This window comes from Epinephelus fuscoguttatus, linkage group LG20 (genome assembly GCF_011397635.1).
Source record: "Epinephelus fuscoguttatus linkage group LG20, E.fuscoguttatus.final_Chr_v1".
NCBI lineage: Eukaryota > Metazoa > Chordata > Actinopteri > Perciformes > Serranidae > Epinephelus > Epinephelus fuscoguttatus.
The window spans coordinates 16,775,863-16,800,998 of record NC_064771.1 but is presented as its reverse complement, the minus strand read 5'-3'; the positions used below and the strand labels follow the sequence as shown (position 1 = coordinate 16,800,998).

The 25,136-nt window shown below is 41.3% G+C and overlaps 1 protein-coding gene across 1 annotated transcript; it reads left to right on the top strand.

Annotated features, from left to right (window-relative positions):
- Nucleotides 1-108: 108 nt before the first annotated feature.
- On the top strand, nucleotides 109-24,900 carry si:ch211-183d21.1 (uncharacterized). Its single transcript, XM_049563546.1, has 12 exons — nucleotides 109-533; nucleotides 1,293-2,132; nucleotides 2,313-2,493; nucleotides 6,021-6,160; nucleotides 10,010-10,575; nucleotides 10,757-11,030; nucleotides 11,218-11,413; nucleotides 12,703-12,887; nucleotides 13,481-13,576; nucleotides 14,174-14,338; nucleotides 17,254-17,347; nucleotides 21,841-24,900. Exons 1-12 carry the CDS (start codon nucleotides 404-406, stop codon nucleotides 21,902-21,904), a joined length of 2,931 nt encoding a protein of 976 aa, XP_049419503.1. The 5' UTR covers nucleotides 109-403; the 3' UTR covers nucleotides 21,905-24,900.
- The last annotated feature ends 236 nt before the right edge of the window (nucleotides 24,901-25,136 follow it).

Below are 25,136 nucleotides of genomic sequence, written 5' to 3'. Positions count from 1 at the left end.
GGTTTTGACGTCAGCCCTGGCACACTCTATTGAAGTGTCGCCACTGAACCCGCTCTCCCCTATTTCACACAGTGGGGTCAGGGGCCCCCTTCAGGTCTTTTACAAGGCTTCTTGGGATGAACTCAAGGCCACTGTATTCGTTTGCTACAAAAACAGAGATTACCACAGCTTTACAGTGTAGATAGATGCTGTATAGTGGCATGACAGACTGGGAGTTACACTTCGCCCGCGTCTCTACTGGTTTCGCCGAGTTTGCTGGTGTTTTATCTTCAGCTGTGGATGTGTGAATGGTGTACTGAGCCGTGGAGAAAAAAAAAGGCAGCTTCCCCTGGCAGGCATCATCCCCCTCAGCACAGTCTGACCGCCCACAGCCCGGGGGGAGAGAGAAAGTGCTGCTTTGTGAATGAAGGGAGCGGCGGAGGACAGCAAACTAACTTTACCAACAGTATTTCCGTCGGCGTTTTCACATTCAGCTGAGGAGCTTTCGACGGTGCAACAAGCGACACCTGGACGACACGGAGCAAGGAAACACAGTAAGTCACGACGCCTTTAAGGACCCTGTGTGGCACTGATAGAAAGCAGATTGACAGGGGGGGCTTTTTTTTTCGACGGAAAGATGCATGCATAGCAGCCTAACCGTGACTGGAATAACTGTCGTGAGATGGGAGATAATTTCAGGGCACAACCAAACTCCATAGACTATTGCTTCATTTTAAGACGTCTGTTTTCTTTTGTCCCAACGTGGTTTGTCCTCGAGAGTGTCTGTGCAAACTAATGTAGCTTCTTTAAGACACATTTTCACAGCTAACCATAAAGCTGTGACGATTTGGAGTGATTCAGGGATGAAATGGGATTGGTAAACTGCATCATGCTCCTAAAGAAATGACACTGTTGCAGTTTATTTGACATTCTCTGTTGCTTAATCCTGTTTATTCGCAGCTAAAAGCATTTCACCGTTTCATGCAAAGTTTCCATCTGCTCCCAGTGTGTTTCGCAACATTACATGAGTCATGCAGAAGACGTGCATTCCCAATGTCACCGAGAACAAAAAATAGACTCATAGAAGACTCATTCATGATATGATGAGGTTTCTCCTCATGGGAGTCTGGTCTGCAAGTTGTAAACATAAGATTTGATTACAGTGCTGTGAACACGCTGCTGATACAGTAGGCAGCCCTTGTGTGTGGCTCAGATTGTGTTTCAGCCCTTTAAATAAAGCCCCAGTATTGCTTGAGTTTAATAAAGACAGCATCAACACTTATTTTACTGAGGAATGCAACTTCTTTCTGCAGGAGCTCCCCTCGCTGCAAACATGGTCAGTTTGGCCTGTGTGGCCTGCCTCTGCCTGGTGGTGGTAGTCAGTGGTGACCCCTGCCTCATCATCAGTGAGATCAACGCCGACAACCCCAGACTGGACACCACTGAGTTTGTGGAGCTGTATCACACCAGCGGACAGCGAGCTGCACTGGATGGCTACACCCTCGTGTTCTATAATGGGAATGGAAATATAGCCTACAAGGTGCTGGACCTGAAAGGCCACAGCACAGATGATAGAGGGTTCTTCCTGGTGGGCTCGGTGGACATGCTGCCCAAACCGTCCATCCTCCTGCCTCCCAACACAGTCCAGAACGGCCCAGATGCCATCGTCCTCTACCACACATCTGCTGCCCGCTACAGTGAGAAGATGAACGTTACAGCCCACGGGCTTGTGGACGCTGTTGTGTACATGACTCGTCGCACTGGGGGCGCGGAGTTCCTCGCTGAGACTCTGACACCAGGAGAACCAGCTTTCGTCGAGGATGAAACAGCCCTGGAGGGGGACGAGTCAATTGAGAGGTGCCTGCTGTCAGAAGATCGTTGGGGCTTTCAGGTGTCCTCGCCTTCACCAGGTCAGAGGAATAACTGCACCCCGCCTGCGGCTCCGGCAACCATTCCTGTCATCACTGAGCTGAAGCTGGGAGGAGGGCAGGTGGACGGGTTTGTGGAGCTCACCGAAGCTCCAGCTGCAGGTCCTCTGGTGCTGGTTGTGTTGGACGGGAGAACGGACAGGGTCAGCGTGAGTGTGGACGTGAACGTGGACGCCTCCAGGAACGGGTTGATCTCTGTGACCATAGAGAAGAGCTTTATGAAAGGTCAGTGTGCTGTCGGTTGGTTGGATCTTGTTCTAGCGCCCTAGATACGATCGCTATTGTCTTCAGTTCATCAGGTTTCACACGTGAAAGCTAAGTAGAGCTTTGATTCATTGTGGAAATGTTTCATTCATCCGCTCACTTTCATTTCTGTGTAACTTTGTTCCTGTTATGACTTCTCAGGAGATGAGTCTGGGGCGGTGGCTATTTACAGTGGCAGAGCCTCAGACTTCCCCGTGGGCAGTCCGCTGAGCCAGATACAGCCTCTCGATGCATTTGTGTTCGCTGGACCTGGAAACAAGCCTAGTGCCAACCTCACAGAGACTCTCATCCCTGGCAGAGAGCCCTACCAACTCAGTAACAGGCAAGACACTCACATAAAGCCACCCTAATGCCTGCATTACGCCAACCGACTTGAGTTTTATGAGTTTTATATCGTCATGAGTTTTACTTCAGTTGTTGCGCACTCCCATTCTCCCATGATCCCAGTCGTTCGGTATCGACATTCTGACAAAATCAAACATGTTTAATGTCATCATAAGTTTTTAGTCTTTGCTCATACTGAAGTGCCATGATGTGAACACTGCGCTCTCTCCAGGACCCAAACGAGAAGCAGCAAACCAGGTAGACGGTAAACACGGAGGGGACTCCGGAGAGACGCAAGAGTGTGAACAAGTCTTGGTTTTCTTGTTCTGTGGAAATGGAGGAAAAACTGGTAGAGTCTGTGTTTAATCCACCAGCCAGCACCTATTTTAGTGAGAAATCTTAATTTTTGAAACAGTTCACCTCTTATTCCCACGTTCTCCTCCCACTGAAATAGTGCAGTTGACCAGTGGAAGTTGGCAGTGAGTTGAGGCAACAAAATCCAAAATGTGGAGTCTGTAGGCAAATACAGTTTATCTTAACGGATTATATCGATGCCGAATTCACAAGGATACTGCCGACATATGATGCCTTTGATTTGGAGTTTCTAGGATTATATGCTTTTGTGGGATTGAAAGGAATTGTTAATATGACATGTTTGTCAAAGGGAGTTTGGTTTGGTGTAGTGTTTTCCACTAGGAGTAGGATGGGAATAATCTCAAAAAGGAAGCTAGTTGTAGTCTTTTTAAAGTATTTTCAATTGTTTTTTATTCAGAGTTTTGTAGTGTATGGTAGACATAATTTGACTGCGGTACATGCAAGGAGTGGAAGTCATCGATGCAAGTTTGAGGAAGCTCATGATGTATTTTTGGTGTGATTGTCAGATGTGTTAGTAACAGTCAGTGGGTTTTTTTAGGTCAAAGTTTCAAGTGTTGGAAAACTCATTTTGTTGAAGTGTATTTCACTAAGGAGAGGGTCAGCTTGTGACCACTGTTCCTCTTTGCTGATGTATTTTTTCCCTGTTTAGCGTGCGTCATCACTTTGGAGCGGTAGTCACATGTAGACTCTCACTAACACTGACTCAAAGACACTTGAATAGATTTTTGCAGAACGACACTCCATTGTTAATTTTGGCAGCCATTTTAAAATCTATTTAAAATAGTCTTAAGGCATAAAAGCTTATTGGTTTTAGTCACATTTTAGTCCATTTTTAGTCAATGAAAAGTCATCACATTTTAGTTAACTCTTAGTCAAAATGCTTTCTCTCTTTAAACTAATTCAGTTAAGCTAGTGCAGGTGAAATTTGTAAAGCCACATTTCACTCTTAACATCTCTACTTGTGTATTATCTGGATTCCTTACTGTAGTTCAGGTTGGTCATATTGTTCCTTCCTAATTTGCAGCCACAGGGCATCTCGCTGTCTCCCATTTCTACAGTGCATTGTGTTTTTGTTTCTGCCCGATTATAAAAATAGATGTGTCCATAGATTTTTATTCCCCAACCAAATCCTTTTGGCGTTAGTATTGTCATTAAAGCAGCTGTGCGGAACTTTGCATTTTCATTGATTATAGCACCCCTTTTGGTCGAAGCGGTATGACACCCACAGCCTGGTGTTGTAAAATTCCAACTGCAGCCTTCGGCTTCATTCGTAAAATCTCGACTGCAACCGGCAATTACCGCATGCATTTGTTTTGGAGAGCAAGAGGAAAATCATAAATGTTCTGGTGTAGCTCTGAATTTCTTATAAACTGAGGACAACTGCCTGCTGTATATTTGTGTTCATGGTCACAGTCACAGTTCATTTTGTGGCGTTTGTTGTAACGTTACTAGACAAAAGCGGTTGACATCAGCTAACGTTACATTTAGCTTGCTTATAACTTCCATGTCGTTATATATTGAAGTGAAACAACGTCTAACAATTTGCGGTATATTCTCTAAATAAAAACAAAAATGACATACCTGTCGATTAGGAAAAGGGCCAACTCGGGATCAGTTTTAAAACCTTTCAAATCTCCCAGCTCTCTCTACTTGGTGAATGCCAGACCGAGGTTTACACGCGTTTGAGCTCGAGCCCTATCACTGTCCCGTTTGGCCTTCTTCTGTTCTTCTGTTCTTTTTCTTTGAGATGGTGCTCCTTCTTTATTCGCCATGACATCGAAAGTACAACCAAGTCCTTATAGACGCATCTGGTAAAACTGTTATGTGTTCAGCAATGCCCATTGCGTACCGCTTACTTGAAGAACACTCTCTGTAAACACGGCTCTTCTTCTTCTCTCAATTTATTGGTGGCGGGGAGGGGGGGGGGGACTAGGGACAGTTTTATAGCACAGCTGCTTTAAGTTACTGTCAGTTTGGGACGTCATCACCTGTCTGACTGGCATTCTGGGAATCTGCACATATCTGTCAACTCAGTTCAACCACTAACATTACTTATATTTTGATAGACAGACTAGATGCACAGTTGGAGTAAAATATCAACCATTTTGAAGGTCCAATAGCCCACCACTAACATTTTAAGTCTCGTCAGTGAAAAAAAACATACATTTTGTCATAGTTTTTATTATCAAAGATCTATTTTTAGCCCGTCAGCATCTTGTCTTAGTCATGGAAAACAGATAGTTGAGGAACATTTTTTGTCATAGTTTTTGACAGTGAAATTAACACAGCAACAACAAGACTTCAGGTTTACAGCTCTGTGAGGCTGTGCGCAATAGTGCCTTGAGCAAAACATAAGTAGGATTAATATTTACCATGATTACTATCTTAGTTAGTGTGTTAGCATGCTAACATTTGTGTATTAGTAGTCAACACTAAGCACAGCTGAGGCTGCAGGCATTAAGTCATAAACCAAAATATTGGACAGATTAAAATTTTGAATTGATGAAGGTGGCAGAGGGTTGTCTTCTGTTAGATTGAGCTGGGAGGATGTACTGGAGATCAGGCAGAGGGAGACTCACTTTGGGGGTTCCGTCTCAGGTGTTTTTCCACCCAAGCTGATTACAGGCCCCCCAGATGGTTCATAGAATGGGACAAGGTAAAGGGAGGGTGGGTCGAGAAATCTGAGACAAACAGAGCAGGATGGGTTGACCAGATATAAGTAGGCTTGGCAGGTAATTAGAGTTGTGGTTTAGGCGCGGCCCTGCTCCCAAACTAGAAGACCACTAGAAGACAGCTCAAAGTAGCAGTGAAGTCAGTAGGATTCATCCTTTCAGAACCATAAATTTCACAGCACTTTATCCAGTAGTTGGTGAGATATTTCAGTTTAAACCAATGTGATGCACCAACTAACAGACAGACTGTCACTGCCATCCCTGAGGCCACACTAGCTAAAGACTATAAGGAATTTAGCATTAAAATTACTATTTGAATTTCGAGGCTGTATTATTGAGTAGCGTTATGATGTGCTGTTGCTTATTCACTGCAAATATAAATGTGTCTGACAGTGCGAGCCAATTGTAATATTATAACCCTTCAAAATAAGAGTCGACTCCAAGGACTTGTTTCTTAATGATGTTATTATTTCATCAGTTTGAGAGAGGGAGGCTTCTACCTGAGTCGCTGTGGCGTGGCCACCTGGGCGAGAGATCCCGGTGTCTTCTGGGAGGCCCCACAAACTCCGGCACAGCCCAACCAGTGCCCCTGGCCAAAGATCTGCCCGCACAGTCTTGGTGAGTGTTTGAATTTGATGCTTAATGTAAGCTTTGTATGTTGTTTGCTACAGCTTATGAGATTCAGTCAACTCTTCAGAAGCAAAAGATTTAGCTTTTGCTTCTCCCTGCAGTTTACATGAAGTAAGTAAGGAAATAGTTAACACGCGTGTGATTGACAGGCAGTATTAACTCCCACCTGATTCCAACATTATTGATGTGGCCATGAGTTAAGTATGCAGAGGAAGAAAATGTCAATAATTAACACCGAGCGAGGATGAGATGATGTTTGGCCAGAAGAAAGTTTAAGATGAGTCATCTGCATGGAGAGACTTATGTCAGTTTAACCAATATTACACAAGAGGGTGTAATTTAGATTATTTATTCAGGTGCAAGTGCCTCAGTTCTGCTGCCATAATGCCAGCAAAGCTCATTCTCGAGTGTCATATTGCCATAAGGAGCTACATGTAGAGGCATGCCAGCACGGACACTTTCAAATAGATTTTCTATCCGTCTTGGTGAACCATGAAGTAATTCTCCGAAAGAGATACGTCCTTGTGCACATTTTGAAACGCAGACAGTGTGCTGACCTCGGGGAAGTTATAGATTTCATCACTCACCAGCTGAGTAACTGAGGAACAAAGCTACATCACTGGAACAAGTGCTTAAAATTAAAGAACTGAGAGTTGGCTGCTCTGGGAAGGAACCGCCATTAAGAGAAATGAAAGATAAGGGCCTGTTTGTTGGAGAAATCAGTCATGCTTTCACAAATAATTGGAGTTGAGGAAAGCCTGTGGTTTACAATGTGGAATCCTCTCCTATCTCTTGGACAGATGAGTAGCTAGATGTTTGATAAAATACCACAGAGTGCAGCCACATTTGTCAGACTTCAACTGTGAAAAATAAGTCACATTTAATAGATTACAGTGTACATTTGTCCAGCAGCAAAAAAAGTTTAAGAAAAGAATATTAAGATAAAGTAATGTAGTCCGAACAAAGATGATGTTATATAATAGAGAGCTTCAGAACAGCTACTAAATAGACCTCATGTTGAGACTGTTTTCTGAGATGTTTTTTCGAAGGTCAGGAAAGATCTTTTAACCTCAAGATTATTGTATTATCTGTACAGATTCTGATCTTTATTCATTACAGTATTAATAATGAGGTGTCAGCTCTGCTCTGGGTTACACCCAGGTAAGAGCTCCAGGTTAGACAAACTTATATGTGAGGGAAAGCAAAAGACTGCTGGTTCAACTTTGACAAAAAGTACTTCATTCAGAGACACGTCAATAAAGTCAGAAATCAAAAGAGCCCTCCCCAGTAGACATCATCAATGAGCTTATGATACCCATCAGCTGATGTGAACTAACACAAAGGTCTGCTGGACTTTATTGTAGCATTGTCAGCATGTTTACAGACCCTAACAGTCCTATTTACGAGTACAATGTTATCACAACTGATAATCTGTAATCAACCATCAGGAGAGTCATGTCTTGTCTAGGTTGTCCATTTTCAGTTTGACTGTCCCATCATAGGCTACGTTCACCTTACAGGGCTTAATGCTCTATTTCGATTTTTTTCTCCCCATAAAGGATCTTTCCGCCTAGACTGTTCACGCTCATGTTTGAAGTGACCTGTGGCCTATCTGACGTCAGTGTGAAAACGTCACATACATGTGTGATGGAAGAAAAGCAAAAAACGTCACGGTTGGGAAAAAATGAATGACATAGCAGTAAAGGTGTTCCTCTCTTGGATGATGAGGTCAGATGACAATTCGTCATATGTTGAGGATGATGGTGAGAAGACAAAGGAATGCAAAAGCCACAGCTATGGCTCTATTAGCAGCTTTTACTGGTAGTTCTGTGGTGTGAGGGGTGAGAAACTGTCTGGGCTGCTGACTTGGGTGGCCTACCACACTAGTGGTACAGCTACGACAGCCCTCTGTAATTTTAACAGACTGCTTTGACACTGATGAGCGAACTGCATCTGCACAATGAAGTATGACGTGCAAAAACAGTGGCTGTAGGAGGGTAGATACAGCATAGTATAGCATATTTATTGTGTGGCAATAATGTTTCATTACACAGTTCCAAGTATCTATATTTTTAATTATATAAATCATAAATATTTCATATACAAATAAAACTTTTGGTAGCCTCCTAGAATGATATAATCAATTGCTTTTTCAGTCTACTAGATACATTTGGCTGCCAAAAAAACCACTGAAGTGAGATGAACAGACTGAAAACTTTTTCTCACAGATATTGACAAAGTTTTCCTTTAGGGACTTAATTAGCAGTTGGAAAAAGGTAATAAATCGCAATATATTGCAATGTATTTTATCCCAAAATTCACCATATAGCAATAATATTGTATCGTGGGGCCCCTGGTGATTCCCACCCCTAAAAAAACACATGAATTTTAATATAACTGTTCTCACAGTGGTCGCACAGACAGTGATCGACAGTTATATGTATCAGAATTAGGACCACATGTGAAAGTGGCCCAGATCTGATTGGAAAAAGTCAAATTTCCACACTGTGTCCACACTACTCGGAAAAAATCAGACCTGTGTCACATGAGAGCAAATACAAATGTATTTGTGTCACATGTGCTTGTAATGTGAACATAGCCTTATAGTTTGATCAGGCTTCTAGCTGAGAGTTAAGGCTTCTTTTTTGCTATTAATTCGCACGTCAATATATTTTTTTTAACTGTTGTTTTTGTCACGAGCACTTTCACAGAAAACGTGAATATTATGCAGAGAAAAAAAACTACATTTTTTTTCCAGAATGAAGTTGATTTTATTTGCACCACAAACAAGGGCGTAAACTAATGAAATTGTAAGGGTAAAAACAACAACACAGAGGCTTCGTAGTCCGAGTTAAGATAGGAAACTTTATCACTCCTTTCAGCCTTGACAAAAGCGGCACATACCAGATCCACTCCTTCGTTCTTACCTTTCACAATAAAAGCTCTAGACTCATACACTGCATACCTGTTGACTGGAGAAAACTCAAATTTCTGTAGAGCTTTTCACTAAAAGTAAATTGGATTAAAAAAAAAAGAAGCTTATAGTTGCCTACAAAAACATACCTCTAAATGGCTGCCAGGCACTGTTTGGGGTTGAAGGGATTCCTGTAGTTAGCTGTGGTGCTAACATCCCCAGAAGTATCTCAAACTGTCATTATTTTTTCTGAAGAATGAGCTGACGTGAATCGTATTCAACCTTTATTGAACAAGTGTTGCAATTGTCTCAAGTTTGCATCGCTACAAGTATGAATAGTTTTGATGCTAAATGTTCACTGGCGAGTATTTCACATTTCTGTGTCATTTATTCATCACATCTCAAAAGTGTAAAGGCCTTTTGATGAGAAGATCACAGCACCCTCATGTCTGCTGCCTGTAGTGTCATATTTAGCACTTGGACATGAAAGTGGTGTGGCTCTTCTCATCGGACTTCTGGCAAAAACTGTGTTTTTCTAAAGTGTCAGCTATTCCTTTAACCTTTTAGCTATGTCGACCAAATCTGTCTCATAATGTCACTTAAGTTCATTGTTCTTGCTTTTTGCTGCTGCTGCATGTGTTGCCTTTTATTGTTTCATTATTATATAAGCAATGTGGTTCTCAGAATCAGTGATACAATTCCAATCTGACTGTGAACTGAGCACACTTGTTGGCAGAGTTACCTAACCCTAACCCTAGCAAACAGTTATGAAAAAGTTAACTTTGAGAAATCAGTTTTATGCCCCATCATTGTGTAACACTGCCATCTGTTGCCCTCCAATATGCATTGTGTTACTGTACTAAACATGAAGTGAAGGGTGAAGTCAAGCTATTCTTTTAACAGCTCCTTCCTTTATGCTTTAGTGGTTCCAGGAGGAACAGATTCACCGCCTCACCTCCCACCTTGGGGGAACAGCGACTTCCTGATCAATGAGCTGAACACCGACACACCTGGCGCAGCCGAGGACGGCGAGTACATCGAGCTGTGGCACCCATCAGGACGCCGGGTCTCCCTGCAGGGCATCTGGATACTACTGTTCAGCGCACACAACAACAGACCCTACAGGGAGATCAGCCTAAGTGGACACTTCACCACTTCTAAGGGCTACTTTCTGCTGGGCAGTGACAGGTTGGTGCCAGCTCCGTCACTCCGCCTGCCCCCCAACACCATCCAGAACGGACCAGACGCTGTGGCGCTCTATCGCAGCCCCTTTGGGCCGCCGTCAGCCGCACAGAGGGGGATCCCCACCAAGGGCCTCCTGGATGCAGTCGTGTACCGGCAGAGAGGATCGGATAAAGAGGCGCAGGAGCTGAGTAAAGCTCTGACCCCGGGTCAGCTGCCTCTGCTGGAGGACCCTGAGGTGTTACCTGGTGATGAGGCGCTCAGCCGCTGTAGAGGCCTTTACCCCTACGACCTGTCTGCTTTCTCAGTAAGTGCAAAGGGTGACAGTTTCATCGAGCATGCTACAATTAAAGGCCAAGACACACTCCTCCGTACTTCCTAAAGAAAAAAATACAAATGAAAGTTTCTGAGCAGAAGCTGAACAAAATGTGTTTGTTTTTTCAAAGCTGTTAAAATCATGAATGCTCAAAATGCATCAATAACTGCAGGTGGCTCCACCCACACCCCTGAGGGAGAACAGCTGCCCCCGCCCCCCTCCAGCCCCTGAAGGTGTGGTCATCAGTGAGGTGGCTAGCGGCCATTGGACCAATCACAGCCAGCAGAGGGGATTTGTGGAGCTGCACGGCCCCCCCATGACAGATCTGCGGGGCCTGGTGCTCTCCGTGTTTGACCAGGAGCGCAGTGGGACCGTAATCGCTCTTCCTTTGACCGGATCCATCGACCAGGACGGATTTTACATCGTTGGGAATGTCACTGGAGCAGGTGAGGGCAGGAGGAGAGTGTGTTGTTCAGCGATAGACGACTTTTGGAAGTGAAGGAAGATATTTCTTTTCTCATTCTTAATAACCGTCTCCTCCGCTCTCTCTCTCTCTTTCTGTGTCCTTTTCCCTCTTCTTCTTTTCCCACCATCTCTCACCGTGCTCCTTCACCTCCCCTCTCTCCTGCATAGATCAGACTTTCCCCGAGGGCTCCACAGTGCCGGTACGAGGAGCAGTAGTCCTGTGCTACGACCTGTTCAGCGTGTGTCGAGCTGGCACTGCTCTGACAAATTCCAGCCTCAGAGATGTTCTTGTGTTCAGTGAAAAGCAGCAGCTGCTCTCTTCTCTGTCCACCACCAGAGGGAGACAAGTGATCCCAGCTGCCAGGTAAAACACAGAACAAACCCAACAGCGTGAGTCACAGAGAACTTCTACATGTTTGAACTTTTACACTAATGATAAGTCACAAAACCAATTATGGCTTAAATCAGACTGCCAAAATGTCATGCATAGGCTTTCATCTCATTAGTATAATTGGCTCAGGTCTTTTGATCATGGCAAGTTCTTTTTTAAACAGGGAAGATTACTGTGGTAACTAATGCTGCACTGCTGACCAGGGCAGGTTAAGATATAATATAAAATAAATCAGAACAGCCCTCCTACAAACTAGTCAATATTCTATTAAAAGAAGCCTTTTTTTTTTACCGATATTTTTGGGGCTTTTTGTCGTTAAGTTAAAGGACAGATATAGCGTAAAAGAGGGAGAAAGAGGGAGGATGACATGCAGCAAAGGGCCTGTTCGTACCTAATAGTGAACGGCAGAATAACAGCACAGAATTCCCACTTTGAACAGGCTGTATAAAAGGTTTTTGAGAGAGCCCTCTCGTCTCGACACTAGTGGCTCTGTAAACCCATTTATAAACAAACATAATAGCATGTTAATAATGTTGTCATAATGCTTATTGACTTCAGAGAATTAGTTTTCCCTTTTTTTCTATAACTGTAATAAACAAAGCAAAATGCCACGTTATTTATGGAGGTAGAATGTCTGTCAGACTCAGTGACTGATAAGGCTTACACCTTTCATGTTAATGGATGGAGGAAAATGTTGGTGGTAAACAGCTCAATCAGTCAGTTGGTCAGGAGGGGGGCAACACCTCTCACCTCGTCTAACCTATTCCTGGGGAAAGCTCTGGATTTCTGACTGATTTGCTCGGCATAATCTATTTACAGCAGCACTCGTATTCTGTCCCTGCAGCTCAGGAGAAGGTGAGGAGGCTCTGTCACAGTCGAGTTACAAAGTCAGTAGGGTGACAAACTTTAAAACAAAAGCGATACGCAGGTATAAACCCACACATTGAGAACTTGCTGCCAGAATATTATAGGCCATACACATTTGGGTTAAACTGAACTCATCAGACATTGATCACTGCTTTTAATCTGTTGGTTCTCCTGTGATTGGCTAATAAAAACAGCCTTTGTCTTTCACAGCCAGGAGATAGATTTGGGGATCCAAGTTAACTGAGTCTGACTCTAAATTGTCCGTAGGTATGAATGTGAGAGTGAATGGTTGTCTGTCTTTATGTGTCAGCCCTGTGATAGTCTGATGACCTGTCCAGGGTTTATCATCCGTACTGTACATATTTGTTTGTATTCATATTTGTATGCGTACACAGGTCAGTGGAAGATGGTCCCGTTTCGCTCAGCCGGTGTTCATGCTGCGAAGTGAGGAGCCCCTCCTCCTGGACAACCTCCTCGCCCACACCTCACAGCTCCAACCTCTGCCCGAGCTCTGCCTTCTCAAGTCACATCGACCTCTGCCTGGGACCCCTGTCCAGTGACTGGCAGGAGCAATCAGGAGGTGAGGCCTCATAACTTAACAACACTAAACTGTGAAAGTGAATAAAACATGGTGTAGGGATAGAGGATGTCATGTTGCACAGATCATAAAGCTCAGCCCAACCCCACCCTTAACGTACTCAGCAGGCTGTGAGGCTCTGACACAGAGAGCTCTCTTCTGGATTGAAAAGCAGCAATGCATCAGTGTCGAATGTCTTAATGTTACTGCTAATTAGACAGGGAGTTGATGAGAGAAAAACTGTACAAGATAACATTTATGTAACCTAAATGAACAAGAAATATATCTTAGGAATTACAGATAGTAGAGCCGTTAATGTTGTAGCTTATCAATACCCAATCCTAGCTGGGAATCATTTCATGACCCTGTCTCTGTCTCCCCATGTTTCCTGTCTGTAGCTTCACTGGCAGCTGTCTAATAATAGTGAAAATGCCAAAAATGTGTCTTAAAGGGAAAAAAATACAGCAACCTGAATGTGAAACAGAACTTTTTGGTCATTTCTCTCAAAAAATCTGAGTTGTTTTCAAAATGTAAGATTACTTTTTCTGTCTTTCTGTCTGTCTTCATACTAGCTGGTCTTCTCTTTTCTCCTTCAGACTGCAGTGGTCTAATCCAGGGGAAGAGGGTCGCTGAGGTGGCCGACTACCTGGAGCAGAGGTGTCACTGTGGCATCTCTGCCTTGTATCTCCAAGGTGAGGCCTTTTCAGTCAGTATTAATTGAAAGCGTCACATTTGGCTGATTTTTAAGGCGAGCAATTATTGGCGTCTTCCTTAGACTTCAAAAACTGTGCATTTGTTCAAAGTATTTTAGTGAAAAAGAAATGATTACACACCGCTGGCGCTCAGTGGCTCTGGCGGAGAACTTGGCAATCTACAGAGTGATGGATGTTTCTGTTGCCATGGATTTGCAAAGTAGGGATAAGAACTTTTATTACGTTGCAGTAAGACACTGTTGTGGAGACCAGGTTTAAGTTCTGAGGGTGTAATACTGTAAAGCCGTGCATCACCAGTTTAATAATGCAGCAACTCACAGGAGATAAGCAGCTCTCAGGAGCACTGCTCTAACAACCACTTTCAGCTGTCTGAGTTAATTCTCTCAGGGCAGAATATAGAGACAGACAGACTCAGGTGTGGCTCTAAGTAATTGCCACATATTTTTCTTGTCAGATTTCATCTCCCATCTCCTGCTTTCTGTTTACAGAATAGATGTATCTACCAAACTAACGCACATCCTGACACTGTCATGTGTAGTAGATGATGAAACATTTGTTTGTCTGTTCATGCTCAAGGAGCCAATTTTTCTTGTGGGTCTGGGTGGCTACGAGTGTGGGGCAACATCCAAGCGCTGTCGGATCATCAGAAGGCCCTCATCATCCAGACATCGCACATGAATCCTTCATCCGCTCAGGGAGACGTCTGCTCCACTCCAACCACGGACCGTTACACAAGCACAGGTTAGCACCGACATAACACCAGCCCCAAGCACAACAAAGCATACACTAACAGTATGTTCATGCTTAAAGGGTTAAGTTCGATATTTTTCAACCAGGACCCTGTTTTCCAGTGTTTTGGTGTCTAAGCCGGCCGGCAGCTGTGAAACGGACTGCAATGTAACCACTTAGGAAATGTTTGCATCGTCAGTTTATGTCTGCCACTGACTAGTTTGAATGATTAAGTTTTGCTTTCACTGCACCTGGTATTCTGCAGCTCTATCTATATATTTCAATAGTGCTCCTAATGAATTGTCCAGCCTCAAAAATATAAAATCACAACATGGTGGCAGATGTTTTAATCCTGTCATGCTGCCACATAAACATGGGGTAAACCCTGAGATTATTCTTCTAAGTGTCTGACAATTTATGGAAAGGATCCCTACAGAGATAAACCTTCTTGTTAAAGATCAAGATCTTTTTTGTTTAACCAGAAACAGCCCCGAATCTGTCAAAGCCAAACTTACCAGACTCCATTTAACCTTTTGAAACCTGAGCAAATTGGCTTGATTTCTTTAAAAAATATGGGAAGAAGGCAATGAACAATGAAAGAAAAAATAATATATGAATATATTAGATAAAAATTATCAAGAAAAAATCAAAACAAGAAAATTTGTTAAAAAAAAAAAAAGAATAAATAAATAAATAAAAATAAGATAACAATAATAATAATAAAAATTAAAAATAAAAAAAACCAAGAAATTTTGTAAAAAATAAGAATAAGTAATAAAAATAAATAAATTAAAAGTTAAAAACATGACCTGGAAAGGGTGCTTAAAAATTCTAAGAATTCTGTAACATAATTTTAAAATGTAATAACAATATTTTTATCACTATAGGTTTTTTTCTTTTCCCTGTTTTTTTAATATATATTTATAACAATATATATATATTTATTTATTTATTTGCAGTTTTCTGGGACATTTCTTACCAACTTACTCAATGCCTTTTCCCCTTTTGTTTTTGAAAAACGTCTCCCCAGTTTGCTCAGGATTCAGAGGTTTAAATAGTAACAAACGGTGTCTGAAAGCAGCACAAGAAATATGATTTCCCTCCAGGTTTCAAAGGGTTAAATATACAGTAATTTTAGCGTGTATAGAGCCAGCATATTTTACATGTAACTCGGTGAATTGCAGGTTTATTTCAACCAAACCAGGTTGGTGATTGTTGGAACAATGGAAAGACGAACCAAGACGGTTTTTATGAGTTTTATTTTGCGCCTGACAACTTTCAAAGAAGTGTGTTTCCTGGTGATATAATTACTGGTGGGTTTGACGATAGCAATTACAAGGCTGTTCATGTTTAACAAAAAGATCTCTCTCTGTAGGGATCCTTTACACAAGTTCTTATGTCAGTGGCAAAAACAAGCTCTTTTCTCTGACATCAGTTGACAGAGCGAAAAATGCCCTGGAGGGTTATGTTGCAGCCTGTGTCACAGCTGCTGGACTAACGTCAAAATATCTTGTTCCCATCAGTCACTTTGACACGGAAACATGGGAAAATATTGTCCAGGTTTTAAAAGTACTGAACTTACCCTTTAAGATGCGTCAGCTTCACCACTACAAAAACAGATACTAATCAGCTAAATCATCTGATTAATAGTCTGCTATAAAGATCCAGTTTGCTAAATCCTGTCAGCAGGGTCTCTGGGCTCTTACAACATGCTGAATAAATTCAAGCCTGGCAGCCAACCCTTGATAGTGAGTCCTCTCACGGATATGTCAATGAAATCTGCCGCTCAACATGTTGTCCCGGTCAAAAATAAGGGACTGAATTGGCTTGGAACCAGAGTAGTACATTATGATCGTTAGGAGTTAATCAAAGTCGCTGCAGTGGTCTGACAGAGCAGATAGTCTTAACAGAGCAAACTGCAGGAGGTGTAATATTATAATGAGAATAAGAATAACAGCTGTTTTACGTAGCTGTTGATATACAGTGTGTACAGTGCTCTACGGTCAACCCCCGATGGCTAGATTACTTGGCACATGCCCACAGCATACAGGAACCTTAATAAAAGGAATTAAGGCCTATGTGAAAGGAGGAATTCCACTATTAGTTTAATACATTCAGCATCATACTTGTGTTTGGCTAAAACTATTGTGTTTGGTAAAATATTGCAAGCAGTAATAGAACCAAAAGCAGCGACCACAGTGAGCTGTTAAATAAAGAGCACACCATCAGCTCCTCAGTGAGCAGCCAACAACTGGAAAACTACTTGTGCTCATGCACAATCAAGTCAAGTCAAATTCATTTACACAGCCTCATATTACAAATCATAATATGCCTCAGGGGGCGTTACAATCTGCTCAGCAAACAGCTCCCTCTGTTCTTGGACCCTCGCTTCAGAGATCCGGATCCAACATGTGAAGTGAGGCACCAACAGCACGTACAAAGGCCAATTACTGATGGACTAAATTATTTAAACAACACCAGGTCCATTGGCTGGACTGAAAAACAAATAAACTAGTTTTTCCTCTGGTGTATTGCTAACACACGCTGAGATAAACAGAAAGAATAAACATGTTTTACTAAATAGTATTACTTGCTGAGTTTGGTTTCAAAAGGCCGACAATGTGATGAGGCAGCCGTACAGCAGGTGCACAAACATACACGGGATGGGTGGGATGATATTACAGCCAATACTACAAAGTGAAAATGTGATGAGGCAGCCGTAAAGTAGGTGCACAAACCTCAATGATGAGATGAGAAAATCTGAATTTCTATCATACTCACTGCAAGACAAAGACAACTGGCTGCATTGAGAATGTGTGGAGAATGTGAAGGAATAAAATCTGTTGCTGATTTAAAGTCTGATCAGGATGTTGAAGTGACATGTTGTGCCTAAAAGTGTTAACCTGTGTTATTTGACTCTCTCCTAGCGTCTGCCCTGGGATTACAGATAGGGCTGATAGTAGCGGTGCTCCTGCTGCTGGGACTTGGAGCTGCTCTGTTCACATATTTCTACAGGAGGAGGTGAGGACTCTTATTATTTTACTCTCCTTAGTTCTCTCTGGTCTGCTAGATGTGAATCATAGATATTTCTAACTACCTCTTCACACCATGATGACAGCATTTCATAGCATTCTACATTTATCCACATAAACTATTTGTTTAATTCTTTGACTTGTAATGCTTCTTTCATTATACAGTAATTGAGTGTTGTGAATAGGATATTGGTGAGGTGAGAGTTCATGAGGGTTGATTACATACGGAATGTATTTATTGCAGCCCTAACCTACACTAAGAAAAAAATGCAAATGTTTATCACAATTTGCGCTGTGTTTTAAAGAGGCAACAGATAGTATCTTTTCCTAAATATATCATTATGAAAATAATATGGGTTGCACAGGGTAGTGGCCACGGTAAAATCAGACTATCAGCGTTTACATAAGTTACTTAGTTGCTTTGCAATCTTTGCAATAAGCTTCTGCCACTGGTGCTGAAATTTCGCGGAAAAAATCTGCTTTACGGCAGGAAACGCGTCATGTATTGCGAAATTGGTCGGTCAGCCAATCAGGGACTGGAGAGGGTCCTTATGAGGAGTTGGGCATGAGATAGTTGAGTCACGAGCACAATGGCAGATGGACAAAGTTTGGAGACAAGTGAAAAACGGCCTAGCAAAAGAAAACGAGCTCCTCTGCCTGAGGAGGCAAAGAAGAGCAAAAAAGGAGAGTGATAAAAGAAGAGGAAAAACAAAAGTAAACTTCAGTCAGGCATTCAAGAGATGGAAGGAGCTCCATGACCAAAGAGGCTTCAACACCGGTGTCCAGCTAGCTTTCTTTCTACACGGCTAAAATGTTAGCTAGTCGAGAGAGGACTGTACTGGTACTGGCTGCTAGTTAACTCCTAGCTGGCCAGCATCGCAAATCACCGCAACCAGGGACCGGGTAGCGGAGGCAGCTATCGACGGACATCGCCCAGCTAAGTTACGCCCAGCTAAGTGAACACTGAACTTTGTTTCCCATTCAATTTGAGCTCCAACCGGCCACAATGTTTCCATACGGTAGCGTTTATTCTAGAATAGGGACTGTTATGTGCATATTGGTATAATTTTACTGTGTCTACTGTTGTTTGTACTGGTTATGTTCATATTGGTATAATTTACTGTGAGTTGTTTGTACTGGTACGGTGCATTCTGGTATAATTGTTTGCATTACTATTTGTTTTTTATTCAGATAAATCTGATAATTGATAATTTACTCATTTATTATTTATTTAGTAGAGTGTCCACACACCTTCTCATTCTGCATATACATAGAGATATACTGGTGGCTTTACAGCCTACATTTTATTGATTATCCCACGGTCAATTTGGTCTTTGCGACAGTGCGATGCAGCACCACTGACACTAGGTGGTGCCAAGCTTAAAAAAAAACAAATCCTATCTGTTGCCTCTTTAAGGTTAATAATGCACTAAATAAAACAGCACAAACCAGATTCTTACTATTTTTTCTTACTGACAACAAATGAAGAGATGTCATAAAATAAACACCACGATGATGTCCTGAAAAAAAAACCCATGACATTGCCTTCGTTCACTGCAAACTAATGTATTTTACTCAGGTAGGCTGCTATGTTATTTTCTGAATTTTTAAACTAGCCAAATACAGTTTGCAAACATTTATCATCTTTTTTTGTTATTTTCTTTATTATTTAATTTTAAAATGAACCAACAACCAGCAAAACAAACAAACAACAACAAAACAACCAATAAAATACACCACAAGTTAAAAAAATCACAGCAAAGTACTACAAGACAAGACAAAGGGAACAAGGACAGAGGGAAAGCAACCAAGACGGGGCATTGTATATATTAATATGTGGATGCTTGTGTAACACAAAAATATATTTGTCCATGATACAGTACATATTCTACATAGTACAATATCAAATTGTATATCATATTATGTACACTAGCTAACACTTCAGATTATAAGAAAGGGTGCAACTGGCCTGACTTTTAATGCCTGCAGTAGAATCACTTAAGTCATGCGGCTCTTCTACACTTTCCAAATGTTATCGGACTGAATCGATCACACTCTGATAGTGTAACAGCAGCAGTTATAGTGATAACTGTATCAGTGGAGTAGGATATGATGGAGCCTGTGACGCAGCGCCATATTGTGCAAGCAAAAGTTTAACTGACTTGGCTGGTTATGATTGCCTGCAGCCCGCTCTCAATGACAGGCACAAAGGGTCGGTAAAGAGAGGCAGACAGGGCCAGACAGCTAGTCAAAACTTTATGGATTTTGTTTTTAGATTTGTCCTGGTATGCCAGACAGCCAGTTTACCACTGAGTGTGTTTAACTCAGAGTCAATAATGCTCATTTAGCTGCATTGTTGGGAGTCTCGCACTGAAGATGTTTCTTTTGTTTCTCGTTCACGTAGGCAGTTGCCATTAATTCTCCCTGATCCGCAGCAGTGACGAACCCTCGGATAATTTCTTTAGAAAAGACTTTGGTTCGATAAAGAGAAGTTGCGCTCAGTTTGTGTCTTTTGTCTTTTGGGGTTACATGAGGATGAGTTCTTAGAGGAGGAAAATGAAAAAGTAGCAGCCTGCAGTCGTGAAGTATGAGGGAAAGAACATTGACTACAACAATACAGTGTAAAAATAGTGGTAGGACAATCAAAATATGATTAGTATATAGATAGCATGATTTACAGTATAATGAGAAATGTGCAAATATTCACATTTCATACATTTATTTGTTTTCTGAGTGTCGGTTGAGAAGATTGATACCATGCTGGTGTCTGTATGTTAAATATAAAACTACAGCCAGTGTGCTGGCAGTAGTCAGCTTAAGTTATATTAGCTGAACATAAAGACTGAATCAATCAGTCAATCAATTTATTTGTCATATTAAGAATATATAAAATACATTTTCAGTGAAATGCAAGCCTTTCACGTCATTTAATTTGTGCATAAGTTAGTGTCTTCTTTTAGGATTTATTCATCTTATTATTCTTATTCTTGCAGTGCCTGGTGTAAATACACAAAGCAGCACATGTAGTATGCTAAGCTAACACCCTCCATGCTGTGCGCTGATAATTAAATGCACTGTATCACTGTGAATTTAAGGTTAAAAATTCCTTCAAACATCTCAAACATTTGTTTCTATTCCTCTATGCCGGGGATAGCTGTGGCCGGAGGCATTATGTTTTCGGGTTGTCCGTAATCTGTACGTACATACATAGACCCTATCTTGTGAACACGATATCTCAAGAACGCCTCGAGGGAATCTCTTGAAATTTGGCACAAATGTCCATTTGGAATCGATGAAGTGATAAGATTTTGGTGGTCATAGGTCAAAGGTCAAGTCTTTGTGACCTCATCAGTGTCATTCTTGTGAATGTAATGTTTTAAGAATACCTTGCGGGAGTTTCTTCAAATTTAGCACAAACGGTCACTTAAATGTAACAAAGAACTGACTGGATTTTTGTGGTCAAAGGTCAAGGTCAGTGTGGCCTTGCACCTGTCTTATTCTTGGGATTGCGGTATCTCAAGAACATTTTAGGGGAATTTCTTTAAATTTGGCACAAATGTCCACTTGGACTGAAGACCAAAAAAGATTTTTTTGGTCAAAGGTCAAGGTCACTGTGACCTAACTGGAGAAGTCATACGGTAAATATGACAAAACTTAACACAAATGTCTAAGAGGATAAAATAATGAAGTGATGACATTTTATATCCAAAGGGTCAAAGGTCAACTTCATTGTGACATCATCATGTACACTTTTCTGGCCATTATTCACTGTCATATCTCAGGAACAGAAGGGGAGACGTTTGGTCAGATACTAAATTGGTGCCTCTTATTTTGGGTGCGAAGGGTGTATCCATGTTTTCACAGACATGGATGTAGACTTAAGAGAAACTTGACTGATGCACAGAGGCATACAACCACAGGGCGGTAATTACACTTTCCATGTATTTTTTAATCCATATTTCTGGCTCATTTTCAGTATTGTAGAATAGCATAACATTTTCCAAAAGTGTAAAAATGTCAGATTTTTTGTGTCAGACCGTAGCTCAGAATTAAAGAGCAAGAGCTTCTTTCTTGTCTTATTACATTTTACACTAACGTAGAAAAGTGGGAAGAAGTCTGTTGCTGAGTTACAGATTTCTCCGCCAGCCATGACATCTTTCTCCCACATTCCTACTTTTTCTTGGCTGGAACAAAACTTGCCCCTTAATGCTAATCCCTATTGCTCTCTTCACCTGTGTGTGTAACTCTGAAATAGATACAGAAAGTTCACAGCAGTACTCAGAAAGTTGTTGAAAGTCAATTGGGAAATAAAAATAAGGGCAGAGTGGGGACAGTCAAAGGTAAACTATCAAAGGTCAGTTCTAAATTACCCCTGGAGTACTTTAAGTGACCAGAAACTGGTGTATTTGCAGTGTGTGGCTCTGAAAGCAGTATGCTCGATCGTGCATGTGTGTTTGTTAATGTTGCTGTCTCTATTCTCAGGCGCCCTCTGGACTATTACACCATGGAGCTGAGTGAACACGCAGAGGGACTGTCAGATCTATAATCCAGGCATCTGGAAGTGCTCATGTGCGTGGGACTTCAGAGGAGTGAGAGCGAGAGGCAAGGGGGGGGTAATCAGAGGTTTAATTGACCTGTTCATAACTGATTGTGCCGTTGTTTTGAAACGAATGCCACCACAAGTGTCCTTCTGTGTGTCTTTGGAAGATCACTGACTCGTAGTTGTCTGTTAACAGCGTGGTTGCATCCAGTGTGTGACATGTGATATTTCATGGCACCGGTGACACTTAAATCAGGCAGCCCATGAATTTTAAAAAGCAAGATAACATATTTTTCTAGAGGTCGCCGCACAACTTTTACCTGTGAACAGTGCTGGTTACTACTTTTAAAGGAAAAGGGAGGATTTTGTTTTTAATACTTGAGTCCTAAATGGTCATTTTTGTTGACTTGTTTATGTTACTGTGGAAAAAGCCTTTTAAATAAAAAAAAACAAAAAACAACCATGCTATGCAGGAAGCTCCATCGATCTAATGACCTTCATCACATTTGCAGCTGGTACGGTGTTTTAACAACAGACTTTATAACCAAGGTAATGTTCGTTAGGCTCACATTCAGTCGTCAAAACGATCGACTTCCTGCTTTGTTTTCCTGCTACATGCTGTAAAACTCTAGTCTCTCAAAGGGCTTGATTGTCTTTTAAATGTGAATGTCTGTAGCTAACTTGTGATGAGTGTCTGTAACCACTTTTGTGTGCTTACTCAAAGCAAACTGTTTACATTTTCTCAATCAAAAATTAGATAAAGGGATGAGAGAGTAATTCCTTGAATGAAGAGTATTTGTCTTTAGTAATGAGAGTTTGCTTAAGAAAATCAGAACTATCTTACATTTCACTTGTGTTATCTTTGTTTGTTTGTTTGTTTTTGTTTTTAGTGGCTCAGAATCCTCTGTGCCTTTTTACTTGTATGTTATTTGATCAGCTGGTTCCTCGTTTATTAGAGGGAAAGTACAGCCATCTCTGCTGCAGCTATAAGTGTAAATACTATGGATATGTTGTTAGTTATTCTCGGGGTGGTTCGGAGGCAGTTATTGCCAATCTGAAGTAATAACTTATTATGGAAATGAAGAAACTACTGTAGATGGGTTCAGAGCAAAAAGTGAAATCTTCTGATTGGTTAAAGGGGCAGTGTGTAGGATTTAGCAGCATCTAGTGGTGAGGACTGCAGATTGCAACCAGCTGAAACTTTTCCCATGTGCCAAGCGTGAAAACCCCATTAGAATTCCTTCGGTGTTCACTGTTAAGGAGGTTTTTACTGGGAGCCGAATTATCCGAAGGGGTCTCTTCCTCTCCAAAACAGACCGGGTGATTAAAACCGGTAAAACCATTGAATAAAGCAGTTTCATGTGACAGTATTACAGAATTTATATCATTATCAATCAGAATGACCCTTAAATATTTTTGGTTTAAGAAACATTTTATTACTATGATTGAAACTTAAACCCATTTTGTTAATGGAGGTTTGTGTGACAGTAACTAAAATAAAAGAGAGACTCTCCATTTTTTTTAATACCCTATACAAGCAAATGTACATGGTTTGATAACCATCAACTTTTATGTCACGGTATACATTAAAACTGGTATATTGCTGCAACCCTAGTTACAAATTCAGTGTTTCTTCAACGCTGTTCCACTTGTCGCAGAGGAGCTGCTAGCCAAGCACCTGCTAATGTGTGCTCACCTTATTTCTCAGAATACTTAAGATCCAAATGTTTGGAAGGTTTTTACCAGGAGCCGAATTATCCGCATAGATCTCTTCCTCGCCAAAACAAAGGGACCCTGGTAATTTAAACCGGTTAAATTGCTGAATAAAGCAGTTTGACCGTGTTTTTTGATGCTTGCTTCGCAGAGGGGCTGCTAACTACAGTCGCCAATGCATAATTGTTTGGTCCATTCTGAGGTACTTTAGAAGCATGGCGGACCCGCTCCCTGTGTAGATGTAAATGGATCACTACAATACCAACTATATTATATTTGATTGCTGGCAATATATCCCGCTAAATCCTACACCCTGGACCTTTAAATTAGTTTGATTCCACTTTTTGAACAGATTCAAACAATCTTAAAAAAGTTGAATTTGAAAAAAAACAGAAATTGCCAATACAAAGTGCCATGAAATAAACGTATAAGCCTGGATATGCTCCGTTTTTAATATAGTTAATGTTCCGCTTACCTTGTCATGTTGCCTTACTCATTTGCTGTGGTGCACAGAATCTCAATTTGTTTGCTTTAATCGCCACAGTCAGCACTGTTTTCTTCAGATCTTACTTCTCAGTGTTGACGTTTATTAATACACCTCTGTCAAGCTACACTGCTGCTTTCATATAAGTTCAGCTATTGTGCAAAAAAGAAAAGAAAAACTGGATGTAAAACAAGCAAAAAGCCCTTTTTTGCATTTAGCGAGCAGATAATTGAATGATTTCCCCCCTTGAAATTGTGTTTTGTGTAATGTTCATAATTGTAAACTTCTATATTTTTAGGTTTTGTGTAAAATGGTACATGTAGAAAGTTTTAAATGTAAAGAAGAAGGGAATAGCGCCTCAAGATTACACCACAAATATTGTGTTGACATGCAATTGTGCTGATATGTAATGTAACACTTCTGCTCATACACTTGTTTTACATGAGAGTCATGTTCATTCCTATATGTACTGTATTTATATATACTGTGTAGGGCACTGACAACAAGTGGAAAAGAATTAGATGAAGAGATGTTCAAATCTAACACAACTGCAAGGGAAGCCAGAAACCTATAAATGTTTGTCTGTGTACACGCAGCGAAGAACTTACACACTGAAGGAGATGTCACACAAAACTTTGGAAAGAAAACTTTGCATCATCTGCATCTCCAGGTCACATGTCAAAAGCTTTTTATCCAGTGTTTGCCTCACAGTTTATTTCCCCCTGTGTTCCTTCAAATGTCATACTGTACACATGTAGCAGGTTTGAAATAAAATACTTCTGCAGATGTGCAATTTGTGCAGCATCACAGTCATTTTTTGGCCTGTTGTGTGTTCTGTTCTGTTTCATATGCCTCATTTTCATCCCCCAGTTAGTTCTTAAATATGTAATTACTATAATCTCCAGCCAGTCGAGTAAGTCCCACTGCTCACAGGAAGCAGTCTACTTTTGTGTCTCTTTGGATGAGGTTGCGTGTGAGCAGGTACATTCACTCAGCTCTTCTTACTTACTTTGTGCTGTGCAGTACTTACTATTATGTATG

Bases quoted from the DNA above. Each gene is read 5' to 3' on its own strand.
- si:ch211-183d21.1 (XM_049563546.1), top strand. From the start codon at position 404: ATGAAGGGAGCGGCGGAGGACAGCAAACTAACTTTACCAACAGTATTT. The intron at 534-1,292 runs GTAAGTCACGAC...TTCTTTCTGCAG, and splicing joins ACACGGAGCAAGGAAACACA to GAGCTCCCCTCGCTGCAAAC. The intron at 2,494-6,020 runs GCAAGACACTCA...TTATTTCATCAG, and splicing joins CCCTACCAACTCAGTAACAG to TTTGAGAGAGGGAGGCTTCT.